General features: G+C 38.4%; 3 protein-coding genes and 1 pseudogene across 3 annotated transcripts; 3 read left to right on the top strand and 1 right to left on the bottom strand.

Annotated features, from left to right (window-relative positions):
* Window positions 1-2,904: 2,904 nt before the first annotated feature.
* Window positions 2,905-4,601, top strand: LOC103332480 (lysM domain receptor-like kinase 3). The gene has a single exon (XM_008235224.2). The coding sequence runs from the start codon at window positions 2,982-2,984 to the stop codon at window positions 4,149-4,151; it is 1,170 nt and encodes a 389-aa protein (XP_008233446.2). The 5' UTR covers window positions 2,905-2,981; the 3' UTR covers window positions 4,152-4,601.
* Window positions 4,317-12,164, top strand: LOC148917390 (uncharacterized). Its single transcript, XM_089052424.1, has 11 exons — window positions 4,317-4,404; window positions 4,865-5,003; window positions 5,225-5,345; window positions 5,482-5,544; window positions 7,477-7,553; window positions 7,651-7,742; window positions 8,390-8,464; window positions 8,702-10,942; window positions 11,380-11,434; window positions 11,517-11,619; window positions 11,811-12,164. Exons 1-6 carry the CDS (start codon window positions 4,317-4,319, stop codon window positions 7,679-7,681), a joined length of 519 nt encoding a protein of 172 aa, XP_088908550.1. The 3' UTR covers window positions 7,682-7,742; window positions 8,390-8,464; window positions 8,702-10,942; window positions 11,380-11,434; window positions 11,517-11,619; window positions 11,811-12,164.
* A 984-nt stretch (window positions 12,165-13,148) lies between these two features.
* LOC107881163 (pentatricopeptide repeat-containing protein At2g22410, mitochondrial-like) lies at window positions 13,149-14,482 on the top strand (annotated as a pseudogene).
* A 1,778-nt stretch (window positions 14,483-16,260) lies between these two features.
* On the bottom strand, window positions 16,261-18,107 carry LOC103332479 (pectinesterase/pectinesterase inhibitor PPE8B-like). Its single transcript, XM_008235223.3, has 2 exons — window positions 17,867-18,107; window positions 16,261-16,940 (listed from the first exon to the last, which is right to left on the bottom strand). Exons 1-2 carry the CDS (start codon window positions 18,066-18,068, stop codon window positions 16,261-16,263), a joined length of 882 nt encoding a protein of 293 aa, XP_008233445.3. The 5' UTR covers window positions 18,069-18,107.
* Window positions 18,108-21,938: the final 3,831 nt, after the last annotated feature.

Below are 21,938 nucleotides of genomic sequence, written 5' to 3'. Positions count from 1 at the left end.
CTGTTCCCACCCTATTTCCATCTTTGTTTAACATTCCACAAAACACTGTTAACTTTGAAGTTAATTTTTTTAAAAAAAAAAAAACTCAAAATTGAAGTAAAAGATAAAACACAGTAGGCAGTAGCCACCCAAGCACCCACCCACCGGACCTAAACCGCCACCACCAAAACCACCCGGTGGCAATCCTTTTTAGTGTCATATATGCAATTATGGAGGGCGTTGTTGTCTTGGGATTGCATTGATTTGGGAATATCCATGCCATGAGGAATATTTTTGGGACATGTGATGAACAACTTTCATATTAAATTAAAAATAAACTATAGTATTTATGACTCTCCAGTCAATGAGTATGATTGGAGTTCAAATTTTACACAGAACTCCTAAAAGAATTTTTATGTATTTTTAGCTAAATTTTAACTTAAAAAATAGATAGCATGATTGTAGATGTTCTTACATTTATTTTTTAGAATTAAAAACTGGCATTCCAGAACATGATGCAGGAAAATGAGAGACAGCTTTCACGTGTGGCCCTTTCTCGTCTTTTGTTTTTTGGGGTCAAAAGCCCCTTCTTCTTGTCTTACTGAGGAATTTGGGGAGCCTCGACGAGAAAAACTTGCATGTTACACAAGGGCTTCCCCAGCCAATAAAAAACAGACACCTAATATTTTATCCACATCATATTAAAAGATTATCTCCTTTTGGGGTTCTGAGCGCTCTGAGTGTCGGGGTCGTAATAGTTGGGTTTGGTAAGGTGGGTGCTGAAGCTTCCGGAGGTCACAAGGTTGTCCGTGGTATCGCTGATGTGAGCCACGCTTGGAGTTAAAGTATTCAGCATTGGTGTGGATGGTCGCTCACTTCATTAATTCGGTATAGGTATTCCACGGGTTGCTGTGGATCGTATTTGAAGTTGGATTCACGAAGGCCACTCTTGAAAATGCCGAAGGCAGCACGGTTGTCTGTCTCGAGGCAGCGGGAATACTCATGGCTAAAGCGGGTGGCATACTCCTGCAGGAGTTTGTCTTCACCCTGCTGAAGCATATATAGATTGTCCGTCGAGTATAAACGATCAGTCCTGAATCATGAAATGATCGAGGAAAGTCTACTTGAGGTTGTCGAAAGAGTTAATAGTGCGAGGGTTCAGCCGGTAAAACTAGTTCAAAGCGGTGCCAAGAAGCACATGCTTTCATCACTGAGACCTTTGCACCCTAAGGCATACTGAAAAGAATGCATGTGGGTCAGGTGTAAGATCCCACTCGACCAACGGAGAGGTGGTGATGTGCCTTATATGTACATACTCACTTTCATCTAGCGCGAGGCCTTTTGAGAGCTCACTAGTTTCAGAGTCGGGGGAACTCCAAAGTTAAGCAAGTTTGAGCTAGAGTAATCCCAAGATGGGTGACCCACTGAGAAGTTGCTCGTGAGTTCCCATAAACAAAACCGTGAGGGCAATGTGGGCCTAAAGCGGACAATATTGTGCTACAACGGAGCCGATCTAAGATGTGATAATTCTCATGTATTTTCAACATAGATAAAAGAAATTAGGATTTGTTAGGCTTAAGTTCCACGATTTGTAGGCCCATGGGCAGCTTGGCTCGGCCACGATTTGAAAGAATATAATGACCCATTTAATATTAACAATGATATATTGCATTTAATACCTTTTTAAATGTAGACTAGTATTGACCTAAAGGTTTACCTCAGTGTTGAGGTTCCTCGCTCTTCCTCTCCTTGGTCACCTGTTTGAATCTCAGGAAAATGCCCCCTCTCCAGAGTCCCAATTCTCTAAAAAAAGGAAGTAAACTAGTATTAATGATCCCATTTTACATGCCTAGTTAGGAGATTGAAAGACCACCTTATGAAATTTAAAAACTAAATAATTTGCTCAAGTAAATAGGAAGACAAATAAAAATAAAGAAGAGAGAGAGAGAGAGAAGGGATGAACGCAGATAAAAGTATAAATAGAGAGGAGATGAGGAAATAATTAAAGAGGAAGAAGGAAAAAAAATAAAAAAGAGGAGGGAGGGAGGGAGAGAGAGAGAGAGAGAGAGAGAGAGAGAGAGAAGGGATTGAAGCAAGAATTTATTTTTTTTTATAAAAGAAACACAGAGAGAAGAGAGAAGGAAAGGAAAGAAAAAGGAAGAATAAAAAAATTAGATTAATTAGAGTACGTGGGGCATTATGAGTTTGTCTTTTATGTTTTTTTTTTTTGAGTCAAATACCATCCTCCATTACATTATTATTGATTGCGCTTGGAAGACGAAAACATATGTGAGACATTCCACAGAGAGAGAGAGCGAGAGAGAGAGAAAAGAGACAGTTTAAATGTGTATTTGAAAGTAAAATACATTTCTTAAATATTTTATTACTCGAGAAAAGTGGAAAGTTTAGCTGTCAAGGACAATAAAGTAGTTTTATATTTATTATATTTAAATCATATGTAATCAACAAATTCAGATGCGAGAGAGTAAACACAATAATGGTGACAAGCAAGCAAAACCATTGGCCCTTGAAATGTTTATTGCTTTCCAAATCTGGAAGGGGGGCTTCTTACTTACCCAAAAAATAAAAAAACAAAAAAATATGGAATGGGGGCTACGTAACTGCGTTGTTGGGGAAAGTTAGTACACGCGCTTCGTAGGAGCGTGAGAGGGTGCTTTGAACACCTTTTCCCTCTGTCTCAACATCTGTCCACGTATGTAACACCCACTTAACACCGTACGTGAATGTTTCTATTCTAGTTGGTCATGTGTTATTAACCACAAAATAAAAAATAAAAAATAAAATTGGTCTTGGACTCTTGTGATTCTAGATTCTATGAAATTTGTTATCGCCAATCTGGATTTTTTGTTGATTAGGTCAAGAATCTTGGATTTAGCAAACAAACCAAATGGTATTGTTTCCAAGTTCGCTCTTCCTTTTCACGCTCTCTACTACTCCTCCTTACTCAGCTCTGTCCACAAGGAACCAAGTTCCAACTCATCATGTGGAAGTTGCGGTGGAAGAACAAAAAGGGCAGGCTGGCGATTGAGCCGGCGAGCCCCATCGAAGCTAGATCCTCCTCCTCTGGTCCAACAGAAGACCGTCCTCACTCCGCCAATTCCCACACCAACTTCTCCTCCACCTCCTCCACCTCCTCCGCCTCCTGCTCCTCCCTTAAATCTCACATCAAATCCTCCCTCCCCGAAAACCCCCTCATCTACAACAAGTCGGATATCCACGACGCTTTATTAAGCCGCCGCCCCGGCTTCTCCCGCCGCCGTTCCCTTTGCGGCAAAGACGTCGTCATTTTCCAGCGCCAGTCCGGCCTCCCACTCTCCTACTCCGACTCCGACTCCGACTCCGACTCCGACCTCTACCACCGCCTCTCCCAGATCTCCAAATCCCACCACACCAGCCTCATCAAGCTCCTCGGTGCCTCCCTCTCCGGCCCCTACATCTACCTCGTCTACGAATACGTCCAGGGCGCCAACCTTGCCGACTGCCTCCGCAACCCTAACAACCCCGAATTCACTGTTTTGTCCACGTGGCTCTCCCGCATGCAGGTCGCCGCCGACGTCGCCGATGGCCTCAATTACATGCACCACTCGTCCGGTGACAACTCTGTCCACAACCACATCAAATCCTCCAACATCATCGTCTCCGAGCAGAAAAACCTCCAGCTCAGAGCCAAGATCTGCCATTTCGCCACCGCCGCTCTCTGCTGCAAGACACAGTCTCTGTCCGCGACGGTGGAGGGCACCAGAGTGTACATGGCGCCCGAGGCGCAGCTGACGCACAAGTGCGATGTTTATGCCTTCGGGGTTGTGCTTCTGGAGTTGATTTCAGGGGAGGAGCCATTGATGGACGGCAATGGAGGAGGAGGTGGAGGAGGGTGTAGGAGGGTGAGTGTGATCGAGAAGGGGAGGGAGGCTGTGAGTAGCGGCAGCGGGGTGAGGAGGTGGGTGGATCGAAGGTTGAAGGACTCCTTTCCGGAGGAGGTGGCGGAGAAGATGGTGAAGGTGGCGTTGCAGTGTGTCAAGGAGGATCCGGACAGCAGACCCGACATGGGTCGGGTTGCTGGTTGGGTTTCGAATCTGTTTTTGGAGTCGGAGAGTTGGGAAAAGGAGATGGCCCCGCCTATTGACATGACAATTTCATTGGCCCCTCGGTGATATTTCTATATTGGTGAATAGTAAGTTATTGTGAATAGGGAAGTTATTGTGTGTGGGATTGGGGATGTGTTGTGAACAATTTGACATACTAGAAACTGACTGAGAACAATTTGATATACTTGTATCTTACTTGAAATGAAGTTGTTTGACCTATGTAAAGAGCCAATGGCTACAGTCAAGTCATGGGGCTTTGCGACGTTGTGTGCTGCCATCCGTGAAGGTTTGATATTGGCTGTGCAGTTGGGGTTCAATGGTATTTTGGTGGCCACTGATTCGAAGGAAGTTGTTTAGTGGAGGATATTAGACGGCTCAATTGGATATTGGTGAGAGGTTCTTTCAACCAAGACAAGGCAATGGGGTAGCTCATGCTCTAGCTCAATATGGATTAAGGGAACAAAATCAATGTCACTGACAACAAGGGAATCCTCAATTGAATAAGGGAATGCTCACTTGTATGAGGTTTTTTAAGGCAAGATTTTAACGATGGTTGCATCCATCATTTTCATTACTATTTGTAATTGGTTTCTATTGCAACCATCATTTTCATTACTATTTGTAATTGGTTTCTATTGAATGAAGTTCTTCCATTTTGCTTTTTTATTTATTTTAAAAAAGTTTAAAATAATTATTATATCTGCGCATACCTCTGGGGTTCACTCCAACATGTGCATAATGCTTAATTTTATAATGCATAATTGCATATAACTTGACAGCCAGAAACTCCATTACCATGGGGCTTTTGCTTTCATACGCACCCAAAAGCATCATGCCTCTCTCTCTTAGCAAAAGCCCCAGTTTCAGCTCATTTTCCACCGCCAGAAAAACCACCCAGAAAATTGTTCCAATTCCAAGGTAGGTTCTTTCTTCAATATCATGTGGATCTGATTTTCAATAGATTAGATTATGTTTTCTGAATCATAGTTGAAACTTGTCTGTGATTTTAGCTAGTTGCTTTGACTTTTCGGATCGATCGATTTTCAATCGATAATTTTAATGGGTTTTGAACTCGTGCGGTTCAAAGCAGTAACAACAAGGTTGTATTTTCATTTATACTATGTCTTAATTTTGGCCAGTGAGATCAGTGGCCGCTCCGGCAGAAGCTGTTTCTGGGGCTCAGAGAAAGTATTACTTGTTAGGTGGGAAGTCATCACTTGCTATGGGCATCCCCACTCCTTGAGTGATTCCTTTGCTCAGGTTTTTAAAACATTCGTACTTATTAATGTTATAAAGTATTCACATTTCTTTTCCTGCAAAGTTGAACTTAACTGGTTGTAGTGAGTATTCGTGTATGTGCACAAACATATTATAGTTATATATGTTCTTGTCCTAGGATTTGGCTGGAGGGACACTTGTACCAGTTGAAGGGCCCGAAGCTCCGGGTTTTTCTCTTGAGGTGTGTATGATTAGCTTTGTATATATTGCAAATTTCTTCGCGTATTTCTGCTTGCAGCATTTATTTGATAAGATGACCTTAAAATGATTAATCTTATACATAGTACTACGTAATTAAGGAAATCTAGAATCCCAATCAACTCTAAACTGATAAGAAAACTCAGAATCAAGCATGGGGTTAGGGCTTTATAGAATCACACCTTGGGACGTCTGTCACTAAACATTCATCTTCGAAGCAATAGGGCTTGAGCAACAGTCTTTTTGTGAATGAGGATCTGGAGCTCTTGAATGGTCCAATGAAAGTGCAGCTAGAGATTATGAGAGAGGAGATGGAGAAAGACGTCAAAGATTGAGAAAGAGAGAGGGAGACGAAGAAAGAAGTCAAAGAGATAGAGAGTGAACGTTGTGGTCTAAAGAGAAAAAACGAGGGCGAAAAAGAAAAGAGAGATATTTTTGGCTGGTTGCAAATAGAATTATGACGTACCAAAGTTGCACTTGTAATATTTTTTAAAAATATTTCTGATTCATAGCGTATATATATAGAAGCACACCGTTAAAAGACGCACAAAATTACCATTTTAAGAGATGCTTAATATGTGATATAAATATCAATTATTACCACGTACATAAAAAAAAGTGTGCCGTACATAAATATCAAGCCGTAGAATTAATCTCCAGTTTGGTGTAGTGAGTACGTTGTTAAACTAATAGCTATACCACTGATATGTTGCACACATGTGCATGCACACTTTTATGCTCACATTATGATCTATGGAGCCCTAAAAGGAGCATATCTATACCAATATAGATTCACTTATGCTTTATGGTGAATGGTGATCCTTGCTTCTCTTTAACCTTTGTGTGTTTCCTTTTAATGATGGTTGAAGCTAGGAGAGTGAAAACTGGGATAATTACTAGACACATCTCCTCCTGATTTGGATGAAGCTATTGCAATTTCCTGTTTTTGCTGGCTTTTCTGGCTTGCCAACATGCACAAAATCTTTTTTGCTCTTCTATTAATGTTTAGTCCTCTTTCGATGTGAGTAAATATTGATGCTGTTTTTGTCACCTTAGTTATTACTTTTTAGATGGAATTAGTTCACTATGATGGCATATACGTCACACATTGCCAGACTTTTTGGATGCATCAATTGCTTGGAAGTTGGCTAAATACGTTCAATGTTGGATGAAAAATTTGCTTCTCATCGATTGTTCACACTTTTTTTCTTCTTCTTCTTCTTCCCAAGGTGATGGCAGTCAGTGAGTCATCTAGGTTGCATGCCTATTTGACGAAGGAAAGTGTTCCTGTGAATCATCTAGGTTGCATGCCTATTTGATGATGGATGGTGTGGATCCGAGACTCTGACTTTCTTGTGATCAATCATAGTTAGGCTTTTCCTTGTTTTTTTAGGGTTTTAATATTACGTGAGAAAATAATATGCATGAATCAAATGACTAAACATAAAGACGAATGATCCTTGGTATCCAAGGAAGGAATTTACAACAAAATGGGAATAAATGACAACAAATCCATGCATCCTTCAGATGCCTAGTAAATTCCTTGGTTATATTGTTGTTTTTGATTTGTCTTATCCCTCTTTTACATGTTTTGCCTAAGAAACTAGCAATTCTAATCACAACCTCAATTGGCAAGATATTGATGTCAAGTTAGAATGAACAACTATGGATATGTGTGTGTCTTTTTCTTTTCGGAACAACTATGGATACGAAAAACTTAGAGTCAATTTAGATAAGAAAAAAAGAACAAAAAGAATAGGCTAGTCTGGTTGGATCTTGGAAGGCAATTTCCTTGGATCACTTGATTGTAGCATATTGTATTTCCTTGTAAAGATATGGCTCTAGTCTCAAATGAATTTAAGCATTCTTATCTGTGTAGACATATTTGCTACTAATTTCTTGTTCTCTTATTCAGCTTAAACATAAGATATCTTCAGCCACCTTTCAGCTATCAAATCTGTCTTTGGGCAAGAGCAACCTCAACTGGGCGCAGTAAGCGTGATGCTTTGAGCTGCTTTTATACTCTGCTTCCTAGACAAGTATGCTAACCTTTTTAAATCTAAAACTTCAATGCATGCTGACAAATTAGAGCGACTCAAAGTCAGAGAGACGATGATTAAATTATGTGAGCTTTTCCGCGAAATTGATTCCACAGAGTTTGTCATGGTAACAATACCCATGGTAAGATCTTTGCAAACGTGATTTGATACTGGATGTTGTTGATTATTATTATTATTATTTATTTTTTTTTATTTTTATTTTTGTGTGCAAATGTTGGTTTTCTTTATGCTGTAATTTAATATGTTATGAGTTCGCTTTGATAGAGACCAGTTTACTTGATTTATATTCTACAATGTAGAATTTAATCTTGTCTAGAGAAAAAACAAGGGAAAAAGAAAAGAGATATATTTTTGGCTGGTTGCAAATAGAATTATGACGTACTAAAGTTGCACTCGTAATATTTTAAAAAATATTTCTATTCATGGCGTGTATAAAAGTATACCGTTGAAAGACGCACAAAATTACCATTTTAAGGAGTGCTTAATATGTCATATAAATATCAATTATTCACCACGTGCATAAAAAAAAGTGTGCCATAAATATCAAGCTGTAGAATCTCTAGTTTGGTGTAGTGAGTATGTAGTTAAACTAAGCTAAACCACAGATATGTTGCACACACGTGCATGCACACTTTTATGCTCACATTATGATCTATGGTATGGAGCCTTAAAAGGAGCATATCTATACCAATATAGATTCACTTATGCTTTATGGTGATCCTTGCTTCTCCTTAACCTTTGTGTGTTTCTTTTTAATGATGGTTGAAGTTAGGAGAGTGAAAACTGGGATAATTACTAGACACATCTCCTCCTCATTTGGATGAAGCTATTGCAACCTCCAAGGTATGTGTCTTTTCTGGCTTGCCAACAAGCGCAAAATCTTTTTTACTCTTCTATTAGTTATTACTTTTAAGCTGGAATTAGTTCACTATGATGGGATATTGTTGAAGGAAGTTGCGGTTCCACCCCAAAACTAATTGGTAATGGGGGGAGTAGCCCAACTCCTTATAAGCCCTTGCTAGGTTTCTCAACATTCCAATGTGAGACTTTTTACCTTCACATTCTCACAATTGTTAACAGGGTCACACATTGCCAGACTTTTTGGATGCATCAATTGGCAAGATATTGAAGGTAATAATTAATGATGTCAACTTAGAATGAACAACTATGCACTTTGCAAATGCTGTTTTTGTTTATGTTGTAATTTAATATGTTATGAGTTCACTTTGATAGAGATCAGTTCACTTCTTCTTTTTTTCTTGTTCTTCCCAAGGTGTTAGCAGTCAGTGAGTTATCTAGGTTGCATGCCTCTTTGACAAAGGAAAGTGTTCCTGTGAATCAGCTTATTGTTAATCCGATTCTTTCCCTGTCTTGTTAAAGTATAAATGTGTTAGCTGAGTATTTGTGTTACTTGATTTAATTGTAGTGAATTAACTGTGAACCATTGGATCACAGTCCAATGGACAGCTAAGATGTATTCTTAGTTGTAGTAACGAATTCTGCCAGGTGTAGCTATCTCATAGGATAGTGAAATTGATGGTTAGATTTGGATGATGTAAAAGGGGAATATTCTATTCTCAACAGATATATTTTGCTGCACAGCTTGTGCGTGACCAAGTGAGAGAATAGACTTAATTTTCTCATCTTCTTCTCCAAGCTCTCTGTGTTTTCTTTTCTTACCTGAGCTCCATCTACCAATAATCCAAATTAATCAGATTATAGTCTGAGTATTCTAACACGTCCGCCTCAGACTGCAAATTTTGTTCAATAAAAAGAAAGGTATTAATCTAACCATTTTCCTTTTAATTTCAGTTAGGAAATACATTCACTATCCTTTTGGCAGAATGAGCGTTTTTTATTGTGGCATCTAGTAAACTTATGGTATTTTGATGAAACTAATGACCAGTTGAATGCAAGAACTCAGCAAATAGTATGTAGTGTTTATCACCAAGCCAAGGATTTGGCCTAGATGATGGATGGTGTGGATCCGAGACTCTGACTTTCTTGTGATCAATCATAGTTAGGCTTTTCCTTGTATTTTTCGCATTTTTAAGGTTTTAATGTCATGTGAGAAAATAATATGCATGAATATAAATGACAAGAAACCGAAAATAGTTAGAAATCAAATGACTAAATATAAAGACGAATGATCTCTTTCTTTCCTTGATCCTTGGTTTAGGGTCGTTGGATCACTTGATTGTAGCATATTGTATTTCCTTATAAAGATATGGCTCTAGTCTCAAATGAATTTAAGCATTCTTACCTGTGTAGGCATGTTTGCTACTATATAATTGCTTGTTCCCTTATACAGCTTAAACATAAGATATCTTCAGCCACCTCAGCCATCAAATCTGCATTGAAGTTTTAGATTTAAAAAGGTTGGCATACTTGTCTAGGAAGCAGAGTATAAAAGCAGCTCAAAGCATCACGCTTACTGCGCCCAGTTGAGGTTGCTCTACAACGTAGAATTTAATCTTGCAAAAAGATGGATCCCTGCATATTGTATTTCCTGTTTTTTACTTCCTAGCAGCTAGCATCATTTGCTTGGAAGTTGGCTAAATATGTTCAATGTTCACAATTTTTTATTATCTTCTTGTTGCCAAGTGATGGCAACGTGTTTGAAGAAGGAAAGTGTATGTTGGGTAATTGGGTTAGACTACGTTGCATTGGGGTTGAGTTTTTCACAACTTATAGCCGTGAAAAAAAGATGAGTTGATGAAGTGATCTTACATAGACTGAGGATCAGGATGTAATCATGAAGTAGATGTTTGTTTATCAGGATGTAATCAGGTTGTAATGTGTATTCGTCTATGTGCACAAATATATTATCATTATACATGTTATCTTGTCCTAGGATTTGGCTGGAGGGACACTTTTTGCTCTTGAGGTGTGTGGTGTTAGCTTTGTATATGAGTAATTGCTAATTTTCTTCACGTATATATTTGGTTTGCGGTATTTATTTGATGAGATGACCTCAACATAGTACTATGTAATCAAGATAATGAAATCTAGAATCCTAATCAACTCTAAATTGAGATAAGAAAACTCAGAACCAAACATGGGGTTAGGGCTTTAGAGAATCGCAACTTGGGACTGTCAATGAGCATTCATATCTAGGGCTGGAGCAATAGTCTTCTAGAGAATGATGAGGAGCTGGAGCTCTTGAATGGTCCATCGCAGCCAGAGATTGTGAGAGATGGAGATGGAGAAAGACGTCAAAGATTGAAAGAGAGAGGGAGAGATGAAGAAAGAAGTCATAGAGAGAGAGAGAGAGAGAGATAATCCCCTCTTGGTTTGGATGAAGCTTTCGCAATTCCAAAGGTATGTCTTTTCTGGCTTGCCAACGTGCACACAATCTTTTTTGCTCTTCCTGTTTTTGTCACCTTAATTATTAGTATTTAGTTGGAATTAGGCAAGATATTGATGCTGTTTTTTTTCACCTCAACATTGCCAGACTTTTTTGGATGCATCAATTGGCAAGATATTGATGTCAACTTAGAATGAACAACTATGGATGTGTGTGTGTGTGTGTGTGTGTTTGTGTCCTTTTCTTTTATGGATATAGTTTATGAGCAATTGAACACTCCCTTGAAGTTTGAGAGCAAAAACAAAAGAACACTCCTTTGAAGTTTGATAGCTATACCTAATGTTCTAATTACTTGATTCTAGTTAAGAAAAAAATGAGGGAAAAAACAAAAGAACACTCCTTTCTGCTTTTATACGTACCAACATAATGTCCTTGGATCACTTGATTGCAGCATGTAGACATGTTTGCTACTAATTGCTTGTTCTCTTATACAGCTTGAACATAAGGTATCTTCAGCCACTCAGCTGCTTTTTTACTCTGCTTCCTAGACTAGTATGCTAGCCTTCTAATTGTAAAACTTCAATGCAGGTTGACAAATTAGAGTGACTCAGGGTCAGGGAGAGGATGATTAAAGGGCGTGAGCTTTTCCGCTACTGATTCCGCAGAGTTTTTCATTGTAACGATACCCATTGTAAGATCTTTTGAAAACGTGATTTGATACGGTAATAGTTTAATATGTTATGAGTTCACTTTGATAGAGATCAGTTTACATGATTTATATTCTACAATGTAAAATTTAAACTTCTAAAAAGATGCATCATGCGCTTGGAAGTTGGCTAAATATTTTCAATGTTCACAATTTTTTTTCTTCTTGTTGCCCAGGTGATGGCAGTCAGTGAGTCATAGGTTGCATGGCTCTTTGAAGAAGGAAAGCGTGTGTTGGGTAATTGGGTTAGACTTTGTTGGGTTGGGGTTGAGTTTTTCACAACCAAGCTGAACCTCTGACCAAACTTATAGGCATGAAAAAAAGATAAGTTGATGAAGTGATCTTAAACATAGACTGAGTATCAGGATGTAATCATGTAGGACTTGTAGATGTTTTCTTATAATGGGTAGTTAGAGCATAAGGCTTATAATGTTCAATTTTCAAACTTATTTATGTAATGTGCTAATTTGTAAAGGAGAACAAATAGTTGAATTTTGAGAACAACTCTGCATAGATTGCATTAAGATCAACAGTGTGTGTTGGGAAATTGGGTTAGACTTTGTTCACTGCCAAACCCTAAACCAAATCTCTCCTACAAGATACATCCTATAATCCTGGTGCAAATGGGATACCGGTGGATGGCAGCCATGAGTTCCCACCAATAAACTTAGCCACCGTAAAGTAATCGGCCTTGGACTCCTCGGTTTCAATGCTACAATACTCGAACGAGAACCCTGTCGAGTCTTCTGCAAAACGACCACTAGCGGTGAGTGTGTTTTGTTGGCCTTTGATGTTTTTCCTGGCAACAATTTTAGAGCTTTGGAAAACCGCCGTGCCGTAGCCGAAGATAAAGTGGATGGTGCTGCTTGCACCGGTGGAAAGCAGACTGGTCGCCGCCGACTGAAAGCGCAACTGCCTCCCTATTGTTTGGTCCTGCAGTGTTCTCAAATCCTATGTCCATTGCAATGAATCCTTGGGCCCTTACATCTACTTGAGCAATCAATGAAAGTTAATTAAAATGGGGCATGTGTTATCTTACTTTGATATTTAGTCTTGCAAAAGAAAATAATGGGAGACATCATGCATGCGCGTCTTCAGCTGTAGGAATAAAAAAGAAGAAAAGCTTTTGGTTGGACCAGCAGACAAAGAAGAATTTTTTTTTTTTTTTAATAATAAAAAAAGGGATGCGCATGCTTTTCCTTTTCATATAATATAGATATAGGCTTTAAAATACATAATACATAGATATATATATATATATATCGTTTTAGCATATACAGTACATATATATGGAGGACTATAATTTTTGTTGTGCCTGCCAAACTTTTGGGCCAGTGTCGTTGCCCTGTTCGCCTTGGATCAAGACCGGGCCTGCATTTAATTTTGGTTGATCCAAATTACATCCTTCGAAGAAAAAAAAGTTAAAAAATAAATAAATAAATAAAACATGCCTAGGTCTTTTTTTTTCTTTTTTTTTCTTCCTGAGTTTAAAGAAAACCTACATCTATAACGTGATGATCAGAGCATATACGTGTACAAAAATCAATGCTGCGGATGAAACCATTTCTTTGTTTGGGTGGTTGTTGCTGTATAAGCAAATGCTCTGCGATGTCATTTCTCGTAATTGTCTCACTTTTCCGTTCCTTATAAAAGAATGGCGGCCCGGGCTAGAGCTTCCATGCACAAGTCGTTAAGGATGATGTTTTGTTCAAAATTCGTTGATTGGTATGGACTCTGTGTGTGGGTTTCTGAATAGTGCACGTACATTGTTTGATGAAATGTTGGAAAGGCAGGGGTGTTGTTTTGTGGAACTCGATGATTAAGGAGTATTTGCAAGAAGTGGGAATCTTGATGAGGCATTGAATATGTTTGGAAAGATTAATAACAGAAAATTATTTGGAATTCCATGATTACAGGGTTTGTTCAAGATGGTCGGCCATGTGAGAATGTGAAGGTAAAGAGTCCCACATTGGAAAGTTGAAAAACCTAATAAGAGCTTATAAGGAGTTGGGCTACTCCTCTAATTGCCAATTGGTTTTGGGGTAGAACCTTAACTTCCTTCAGGCCAAAGGAGGCCTTGGAACTTTTCCATGACATGCACATCACCAGTGGTGATAGAGTTAGACCGGATAAGATCACAGTTGCCAGTGTCCTTGCAGCTTGTTCTCATCTTGGTGCAATTTGATCATGGAATATGGGTGCATGGGTACCTGAGGAGAAGTGGCCTAGAGAGTCATGTGGTCAGCTCTGATTTCAGTGTTGGCTCTCCATGGATTTGGCAATGAGAATTTTGGTATTTTTAGACAGATGGAAACAATTTGGGTGAAGCCGAACCACATGTGACATTTTTTGGGCTATTGTCAGCTTGTGCTCATTCTGGTTTAGTAGAGAACGGTCGCTGGTGTTTTGATGTGATTAAGCGTAGGTTTACTTAATTGAACCGCAGCTCTATCACTATGCAAGCATGGTTGATATGCTTAGTCGTGCCGGGCTGATTGAAGAGGCAGAACGGTTTATAAGAAGCATGCCAATGAAGCCATATGCATTTGTTTACTCGGAGGCTGTCAAATACATGGAAAGGTCGAGTTAGGATGAAGGGTGGCGCAATATTTAATTGATTTGGAAACTCTGAACTTGAACTTGTGTGATATATATGCCAAAGCGAATCAAATCCATAATGAAAGAAAGAGGGATCGAAAAGGAGGTCCCTGGCTGTAGCATGATTGAAATTGATGGGGTTGTTCTTGAATGCTCTGCAAGCATCCTGAAGTACAAGAAAAGGTTGCAAAGGAAGTTAGAGAAGCAACAAATGTGGAAGACAAAATGCATTATCTGGTTGCTGCCTTAACTGAGACAATCAGGCTCTATCCTGCAGTTCCATTGATAAGTTTGACATCTTAAATCTAAAGCATGAATGCAGTTAATGTCCAAGCACAATTGCTATTTCAAGCTTATATAAGTAGCACTCCCTAGTTTTTATGAATTTGAATCGTTGATATTACTTTTTAACAAGTTTCGGTAATGTTGGCATAAAATGCGAAGATTTGCTTATCTAATGATACATGGCCAGAATGAAAGGGGATATGGTGAGATAACACACTTATGGCATGGCAAGGATGAAATTTCTATTGGGTGATGATGCAGAAGAATTTTGGCCAGAGAGATGGCTTGACGAAAATGGCCTTTCTACCTTTAAAATTTCAACCAAAATTCAGTTTCGAGCTGTATAAGAAAGAAGAGATGAAAGTTGAGCAATATATAAAGGGGATTCTCTACAAAAGAGATTTTGAGTATATACCTGTGGTTATATTCCCTTTAGGATGTTCAAAATTTTGGCTAGTTTTCAAAAAAATTCCTTCAGTATATTTCTCCCCACTGAAATCCAATCATCTTCTTATTCTCGGAACAAAAAGCTCAACTTTTGTTCAATTTCTTGAAATCCAAGATACCTAAAGATAGATAGGCTTTACCTGTGAACGTTTCAACTTTTCATTACCAACTTCACTATATGACTCCAAAACTTACAACCCTATATACCAGTTGAATATGAAAATCCACAAATTGAAGTTTAGAATGGAATGGAGTGGTAAAATAAGGAGACAAATTTTGCACTATTAGAAGGAAGAAGAGACAAATTTTTTTTAATTAATTTTTTCATAAACGTTAATTTCGGGATTGAAACATGGTGTTTGCTTAATGTGGGCATTTTTCCTTTTCACAATTCTCATGTGTTCTCAACATAGATCAAAGAAATTGCAACGTGTTAGTTTTTTTTAGTACAAACAATAATTTGAATTGTAAGACAAACGGGGGTTGCTCACACACACACACACACACACACACACACACTATCAAGGTGGGATTTCAAACCTAAGACCATTGATCTACAAGTAAAGACCCTTTTTCACTAGTATAAATGTAACATGACGAAAATAAAAAGAAAACGAAACTCACAATCATTTTTGTTTGTATTGGAGTTTTGTATTTTAGACCACATTGACCATATTTTAGTAATTGTGTTAAGTAATTTTGGTCACTGCAGTAATTAATTAGATAAAATTTAAAATTTTGAATTAGGAAACCAATCCGTTTGTTTTCAGGAGAAAAGTTGTTGGGAGATTGAAAGACTGCCTTATGAGTTTCTAAAACTAAACTTCTATTTTAATTTTCGTGTTTATTTGATAGATAAATTGAGTCGAAGTACTTTTAGCATTAGAACTTATTTGACTTCTTGAAAAATCAAATCTTATAGACATGATCAACCCTTGAGTAATACTCATGAATTTGAACAAAGTTTTTGTTGTCCGAAGCCAATTAGGGAAAATTTTCAAAATGATCCTTAAATTGGTAACAAATGTCGTTTAAAATTCATTGCTTTAAAGTAAAGTAAAAGACCTTTCTTCAACAACAAGCCTGGCTGTGGATGGCAACCATGAGTTTCCATCAATAAACTTGGCCACTGTAAACTCATCAGCCACAGACTGTCATTTTACCTATTTAATCGCTTTGGCAATGTTGGGCAAGCAGATTCAACCCAACAATGTATAAATATTTATGTTACTTCTAAGGGTGACAGAAGCACTTCAAACGCTTCTTCTTCCACTTTGAAAACTCTAAAGATACATCCTATAGATCTGCTTTAAATGGGACACCCGTGGATGGCAGCCATGACTTCCCACCAATAAACTTGTCCACTGCAAATGAATCGGCCTCGGAAATCAAATGATAACCCGGCCACTTGACCCGGCCTGCAACCGAGGCACCCGAACCATAGTTCTTGTACTCAGCATAATACAAAGTATCAAGATTATTTTTCCCACTCCATTCCAGCCAACCCTCTGGCCTTATAATGTTACTCATAAAAGACTTGATGAACACGGTACGTGAATATTTGCCCCAAGGTCGACCCAAGTACGTCTTCGTAGAGTTAACATCACCCCCCAAGTCAGAATCTGCTTCAATTCTGCAGAACTGGAACGAGAACCCTGACGAGTCTTCTGAAAGTCGACCATTGGCGGTGATTGTGTTTTGTTGGCCTTTGATGGCTTTCCTGGGAATAATTCTAGAGTGTTGGAAAACGGCTGTGCCATAACCAAAAATGAAGTCGACGGTGCCGCTGATCGTGCATTCTCGGTAGAACTGTCGGCCCGACAACACCAACAATGTGTCTTGGTATCCACTTATCTTGCACCGGTAGAAAACCGACCGGTCGCTGCCGGATGAAAGCGCAACTGCCTGCCCTTTGCTTGGTCCTGCGGTGTTCTCAAACCCTATGTTCATTGCAAGGAATCCTTCGGCCCTTACATCTACATAAGCAATCAATTCGCAGAATTTTTAAATTACAAACAAAAAATAATAATTGGTTGTATGGAGTGTCAATTAAATAGAACATTAGGGTTTGATACATTTCGGTTCAGGACTTAAACATGTTATTTAAAAGGCTAAACTGTTGAGGCAATCCAATTTAATACTCTCCACTCCCCTCTCCCTCTCCAGCGAATGACCAAAAAAATAAAAGACTAAACTGTTGATTTCCGCCTAAACTTGTACCTAATTTTCGATTGATCCCTTATCCCCTTGTTTTTAGAAAATTAAGGATCTCAATTTTTTTAGTCAATTTCTCCCTATCATTAAATTTGCTCACATTTAATCCAATTTACTGTTAAAAATGGTCACAGCACAGCCCCAGCCCGCTCCCACCAAGCCCATCCTCCCCTGGCCACCCCATCATACTCCCCCAAACCCAGCATCCCCTCTTTCTCCACCCCGCAAACCACTCCACTCAATGTGCCCATGTAGCCCATGGGTGTCTTGACAAGTTTAGAGGAGGTCCTTATAATTGACATCTCCTTAATTTTCTATAAATAAAAAATACAAATTTATAAATAAACCCAATCCTAGACATGTATTTATAAAAAAACCCAAGCACTATTTAAACATAGAAACACACCCAAAATCAACCCCAAAGTCAACTTTTTGGGTGTGTTTATAAATGGGTTTTGAGTGTGTGTAATGATGGGTTTTGGGTGTGTTTATAAAGTGTTTTGGGTGTTGGGTTTTTTTATAATTTCAACCTCCATTTTGGGTGTTTTAGTGAAACTCCCAATAAAAAAAGGATTAGGGGGTTAAATAAAAAATTAGGTACTAATTTAAGGAGAAATCAACAGTTTAGCCTTCTTCTTTTTTTTCTTTTTTTTTTTTAAAGAAAAAAGAAGAAGTTTTGGTGTCTTACCAAATGTTGCTGACTTCATTGTTGCCCAACCACTAGCATTGCTTCTTTCTCCAGATATGGTGGTAACACTCATGCCCTCTCCAATCAACACCAAGTTAGTCTTTGTTTTATCAATGTTCACATATTCTTTGTAAACTCCTTTCTTCACAAATATCACAAACTGCTTCTGGCTATGGCTTGGTGCAGCCGCAATGGCATCCATTATTCTCTTGAATTTCCCACTCCCATCCTGTGAAACGGTGACATCTGCCTTCCGGGAAAGTGCAGGATCATAAGGATCAGGATCTGAAACTGGAGCGGCAGTAGCATTATGACGATGAAGATAATGTTGCTGCTGCACTTGGATCATACCAAGGACCTCATCGATTGATTTTGTCACTTGTCTAAGGCTCTCTGCAACATTTGAGTTGATCATATTTTGAAAAGTGTCCACGCATATCTTTTCTCTGGATTGCGAAGTACTTAGCCATGTTCTCATATGGGAAACGACATCAGCTGTGCCATAGATGCAATAATTTTCTTGTCATTTTAACCCAATAAATATATGTATATATACATATATGGCATCTATTAAAATAGTTAGACTATAAAAACTAAAATAAGTTTTACATAAACATCATATGTGTCAATGTCACACATCTATAAACTATGACTGTATCCCAATACACAAATTTAATCTAAGTAAATATGTACGTATATGAACCTTTAAGATCATCAATTGTGGAAAGGGACCAATCCAATACGTCAGCAGTTTCATTAAGCAAATCCTCACAGTACGAAATGACCACAACAGTAGAATTTTCATAATCTTCACCCGCATGCATATGTGACATGGTAGAGGCCACATTTTGCACAAGTTCCTTGGTCTTCTCCAATGAGTTTTTGAATGCAGGCGACGGAACATTTATCAACTGGGGGTCAATATTATCAGCGCGGGGGTCAATGGAAAGAGAAGAGAAACAAATGATGAAAAAAATGAAATGGGAGGATGACTTCATGAATGGCCTCATGGCACCAGAAAATGTAAATAATGAGAAAAGAGAAGGCAATGGATATGAGTATATATACAGTGCACACCATTTTGTGAGATTGGTTGTATTGGAGAATACGAATTATGGATCATAGTATGAATATGAGTATCTTTGCACCATTTTTCTTTTCTTTTTTAGAGATTTTGTTTCCTAGTTAAACCTAAAACATATCCTTCAAATGAACCAAAGCCAAGGAAAGCATTTAACTTCTTACTTTGCATCAAATCCACCCACTGCACTGAAGATCAACTTGTTTCAATATTTCTTGAAACCCAATGTACCTAAAGACAGAAAGGCATTACCTGTTACCATTTCAACTTTTCATCACCAAGATCACTATTTGACCCCGAAACTCACAGCCCTACGAAATCCAATCCGAAAATCCACACAAAAAGGAAAAAACACAAATTGAAATTTAGTATGGACAGGTAAAATAAGGAGACAAATCATGCACTAACAAAAATCCTGGTGATTATGGGATCCCTGTGGAAGGCAACAATAATCTTTGAAGAATATGATTTATGGATCATTGTATTTATCTTTGGATGACATTTATGGATTATAATATGATATACAATGCACCATTTTTATTTTTTAAAAGATTTGGTACCTATTTACACCTGAAACATATATATCCTTTCAAATGAACAAAAGCCAGGAAAGCATTTAATTTCTTACTTATGCCACAAAATTTCAGACCCTTAAAATTTCAACCAAAATTCGGTTTCGAGCTCTATCAAAGAGATGGAATTTGAGCACTATATTAAGGTTATATTTTGAGAAAAAAGAAAAAGAAAAAAGGTTTAGAAGTCTTTTAGGATGTGCACGTTTTGGCTAGTTTTTCAAAAATTTCCCTTCAATATATTTCTCCCTCTCAACTCCACCCATCTTATTATTTCGTGAACTTCACTAAAGCTCAACTTGTTCAATTTCTTGAAATCCAATGTACTTGTGACCGTTTGACCCTCTGAATTTTTCATTACCAAACTCACTATTTGAACCAAAACTTGGCCCTACTCCTAAGTCCAATATGAAAAGAGCATGATTTGGCTCCTTAAAATTAAGGAGGAGTTACTCCTTAAAACAAATGGGGTTTTGACACTTATCAAATTCCATCAAAATTAACAAAGTTTCAACAAAAAAGAAAAATGAATATTTAAAAAATTTAACACCTGTTAAAACCACATTGATTATAAGGAGGAGCTCCTCCTCAATTTAAGGATCCATATGAAAATCCACAAAAAGACAAAAACAAAATTTTAAATTTAAAGAAATAATCCACTCTAGCCAACTTGAGTACAGAGTGGGGAGCACATCCACTCTAGCTAACTTGGCTAAAGCTCATGTCTGCTCCCTTGTGCATTTTCTAAAACTATATTTCAATTTTAATATTGTCTTTATTTGATATGTGAAATGATAGAGGTCGCGTTTTGTATAGCTTGCATGGTTTTCTCCAATGACTCTTCGAATACAGGCAGAGGAACTTTTATCAAATGATGGAATGGAAGCCAACATTATTAGCACGTGGGTTAATGGACCGAGAACAAAAAGAAATTATGAAAAAGATGAAATGGCAAGCAAGAGGACCTCATGAATGGCGGGCTGATAAGTGTACCAAAAATGAAATGAAAATGATGAGAAACAAAGATAAGATGAATCTCTCTTATAAGTTATATGCATACGTCTATGTCTATGAAAAGAGGTATGCAAAAGTTTTCTTGAGTAAAAGAAATTGCCAAATTTGATAGTTTTTTTTTTAAATTATAAATATATATATAAAGGGTAAATTACTCAAATAGCCCTCAAACTTATTACCTGATTTACATTTTGATTCATCAACTAAATTATTCATTCAAATGGTCCATCAACTCTATATTATTTGCTCCAATGGTCCTACCGTGTAACACCCCAACTCCAAATTTATTCCTATTTTAATTAAACTAAGTGAATTATGAATCTACCCTTGGGTTAAGGGTAATTTTGGTCATTTTCTTATCCTGAAGGATTTTGAGACAACGAGTGGTTTGGTTGCGTAGGTGGTACTGAGACAAATCCGTAGACTTGCGGCAGGCTTGAATCGGAGTTGTAATGAAGATTTGGCGATCAAAAGTAATTCGGTGGCAAAACGGTAATTATTTCATAAAGGGTTAGAGTGAAAATCAGATTTTTCACTCTTACCCCACATTCTCTCTCTCTCCCTGCGCTGAAATCCCCTCCCGACTTTCGTTTTCGCCGGAATTTCAGACGGCAAGAACTCCGTCGTCCGACCTCCATTTCAGGTGCCGTCACTTGCAAAAGCTTCCTCTCTTCCTCCTCTACCCAGCCCACCCATTTTCTTTGATCAAAAATGCGGCAAGCGGCGGTGGCAACGACGTGAAGTTTCAGCCAAAACTGTCAACGTCATCGGCGACGTTTACGGCCATCGCGAGCTACACCGTCACTTGGAACAGGTAGCCCTCCTCTCCTTCTAGCTATTTCCTAGGTTGTGCGACAACAATGGTGACGGTGGTTGCCGGATCGAAGCCGTGAAGTTCCGGGTTAAACCGTGAGTTTCCGGCGCCGATTCCGGCCACTTGCCGTCCAAATTGGACTTGGCCGTAGTTGAATGAAATGCTCCACTCGTTGAGTATAACCTGGCACGTGTGGCAGCTCGTGGGCAAGGGTGATGGAGCTGCAATACGTTCTGATGAGATCCTTAGGTTGTCACGAGTGCGTAGGATTTCGCGGATCTCAATTTGGATGTCATTTGACTATCGAACGGATTTTGCATATTGTGTGTTATCCGGGTTCGATAGGTTCTAACCGTTGGATCTTTTCCAAATTGAAGTATGTTGATCTAGGTACTCTTAGAATCCTATAGGAATTCGCGGATCATGAATCAGAGCCCCGGATGTTCCGATTCAATAATACAAAGTTTGTGGGTTAGCGTTAACCGTTCGATTGTAAGCGATTTCTAAACCTATAACCGGATCTTAGGATATCCCATTGGACGTACACGCACCGGGAACTTGGGGATTTAAGTATTTTCTTTTGTGAATTTC

The sequence above is a fragment of the Prunus mume genome, linkage group LG5 (genome assembly GCF_029339155.1).
Source record: "Prunus mume cultivar Tortuosa linkage group LG5, ASM2933915v1, whole genome shotgun sequence".
NCBI lineage: Eukaryota > Viridiplantae > Streptophyta > Magnoliopsida > Rosales > Rosaceae > Prunus > Prunus mume.
This window is presented reverse-complemented; position numbering and strand designations above follow the sequence as displayed.

What these genes read in the sequence shown, in the direction of transcription:
- LOC103332480 (XM_008235224.2), top strand. Translation starts at nt 2,982, where the DNA reads ATGTGGAAGTTGCGGTGGAAGAACAAAAAGGGCAGGCTGGCGATTGAG.
- LOC148917390 (XM_089052424.1), top strand. Translation starts at nt 4,317, where the DNA reads ATGGCTACAGTCAAGTCATGGGGCTTTGCGACGTTGTGTGCTGCCATC. An exon ending in AAAATTGTTCCAATTCCAAG is followed by an intron (nt 5,004 to 5,224) that starts GTAGGTTCTTTC and finishes AATTTTGGCCAG; the next exon opens with TGAGATCAGTGGCCGCTCCG. An exon ending in CTCCGGGTTTTTCTCTTGAG is followed by an intron (nt 5,545 to 7,476) that starts GTGTGTATGATT and finishes TCTCTTATTCAG; the next exon opens with CTTAAACATAAGATATCTTC.
- LOC103332479 (XM_008235223.3), bottom strand. Translation starts at nt 18,068, where the DNA reads ATGGATGCCATTGCGGCTGCACCAAGCCATAGCCAGAAGCAGTTTGTG. An exon ending in AATGAAGTCAGCAACATTTG is followed by an intron (nt 16,941 to 17,866) that starts GTAAGACACCAA and finishes TTGCTTATGTAG; the next exon opens with ATGTAAGGGCCGAAGGATTC.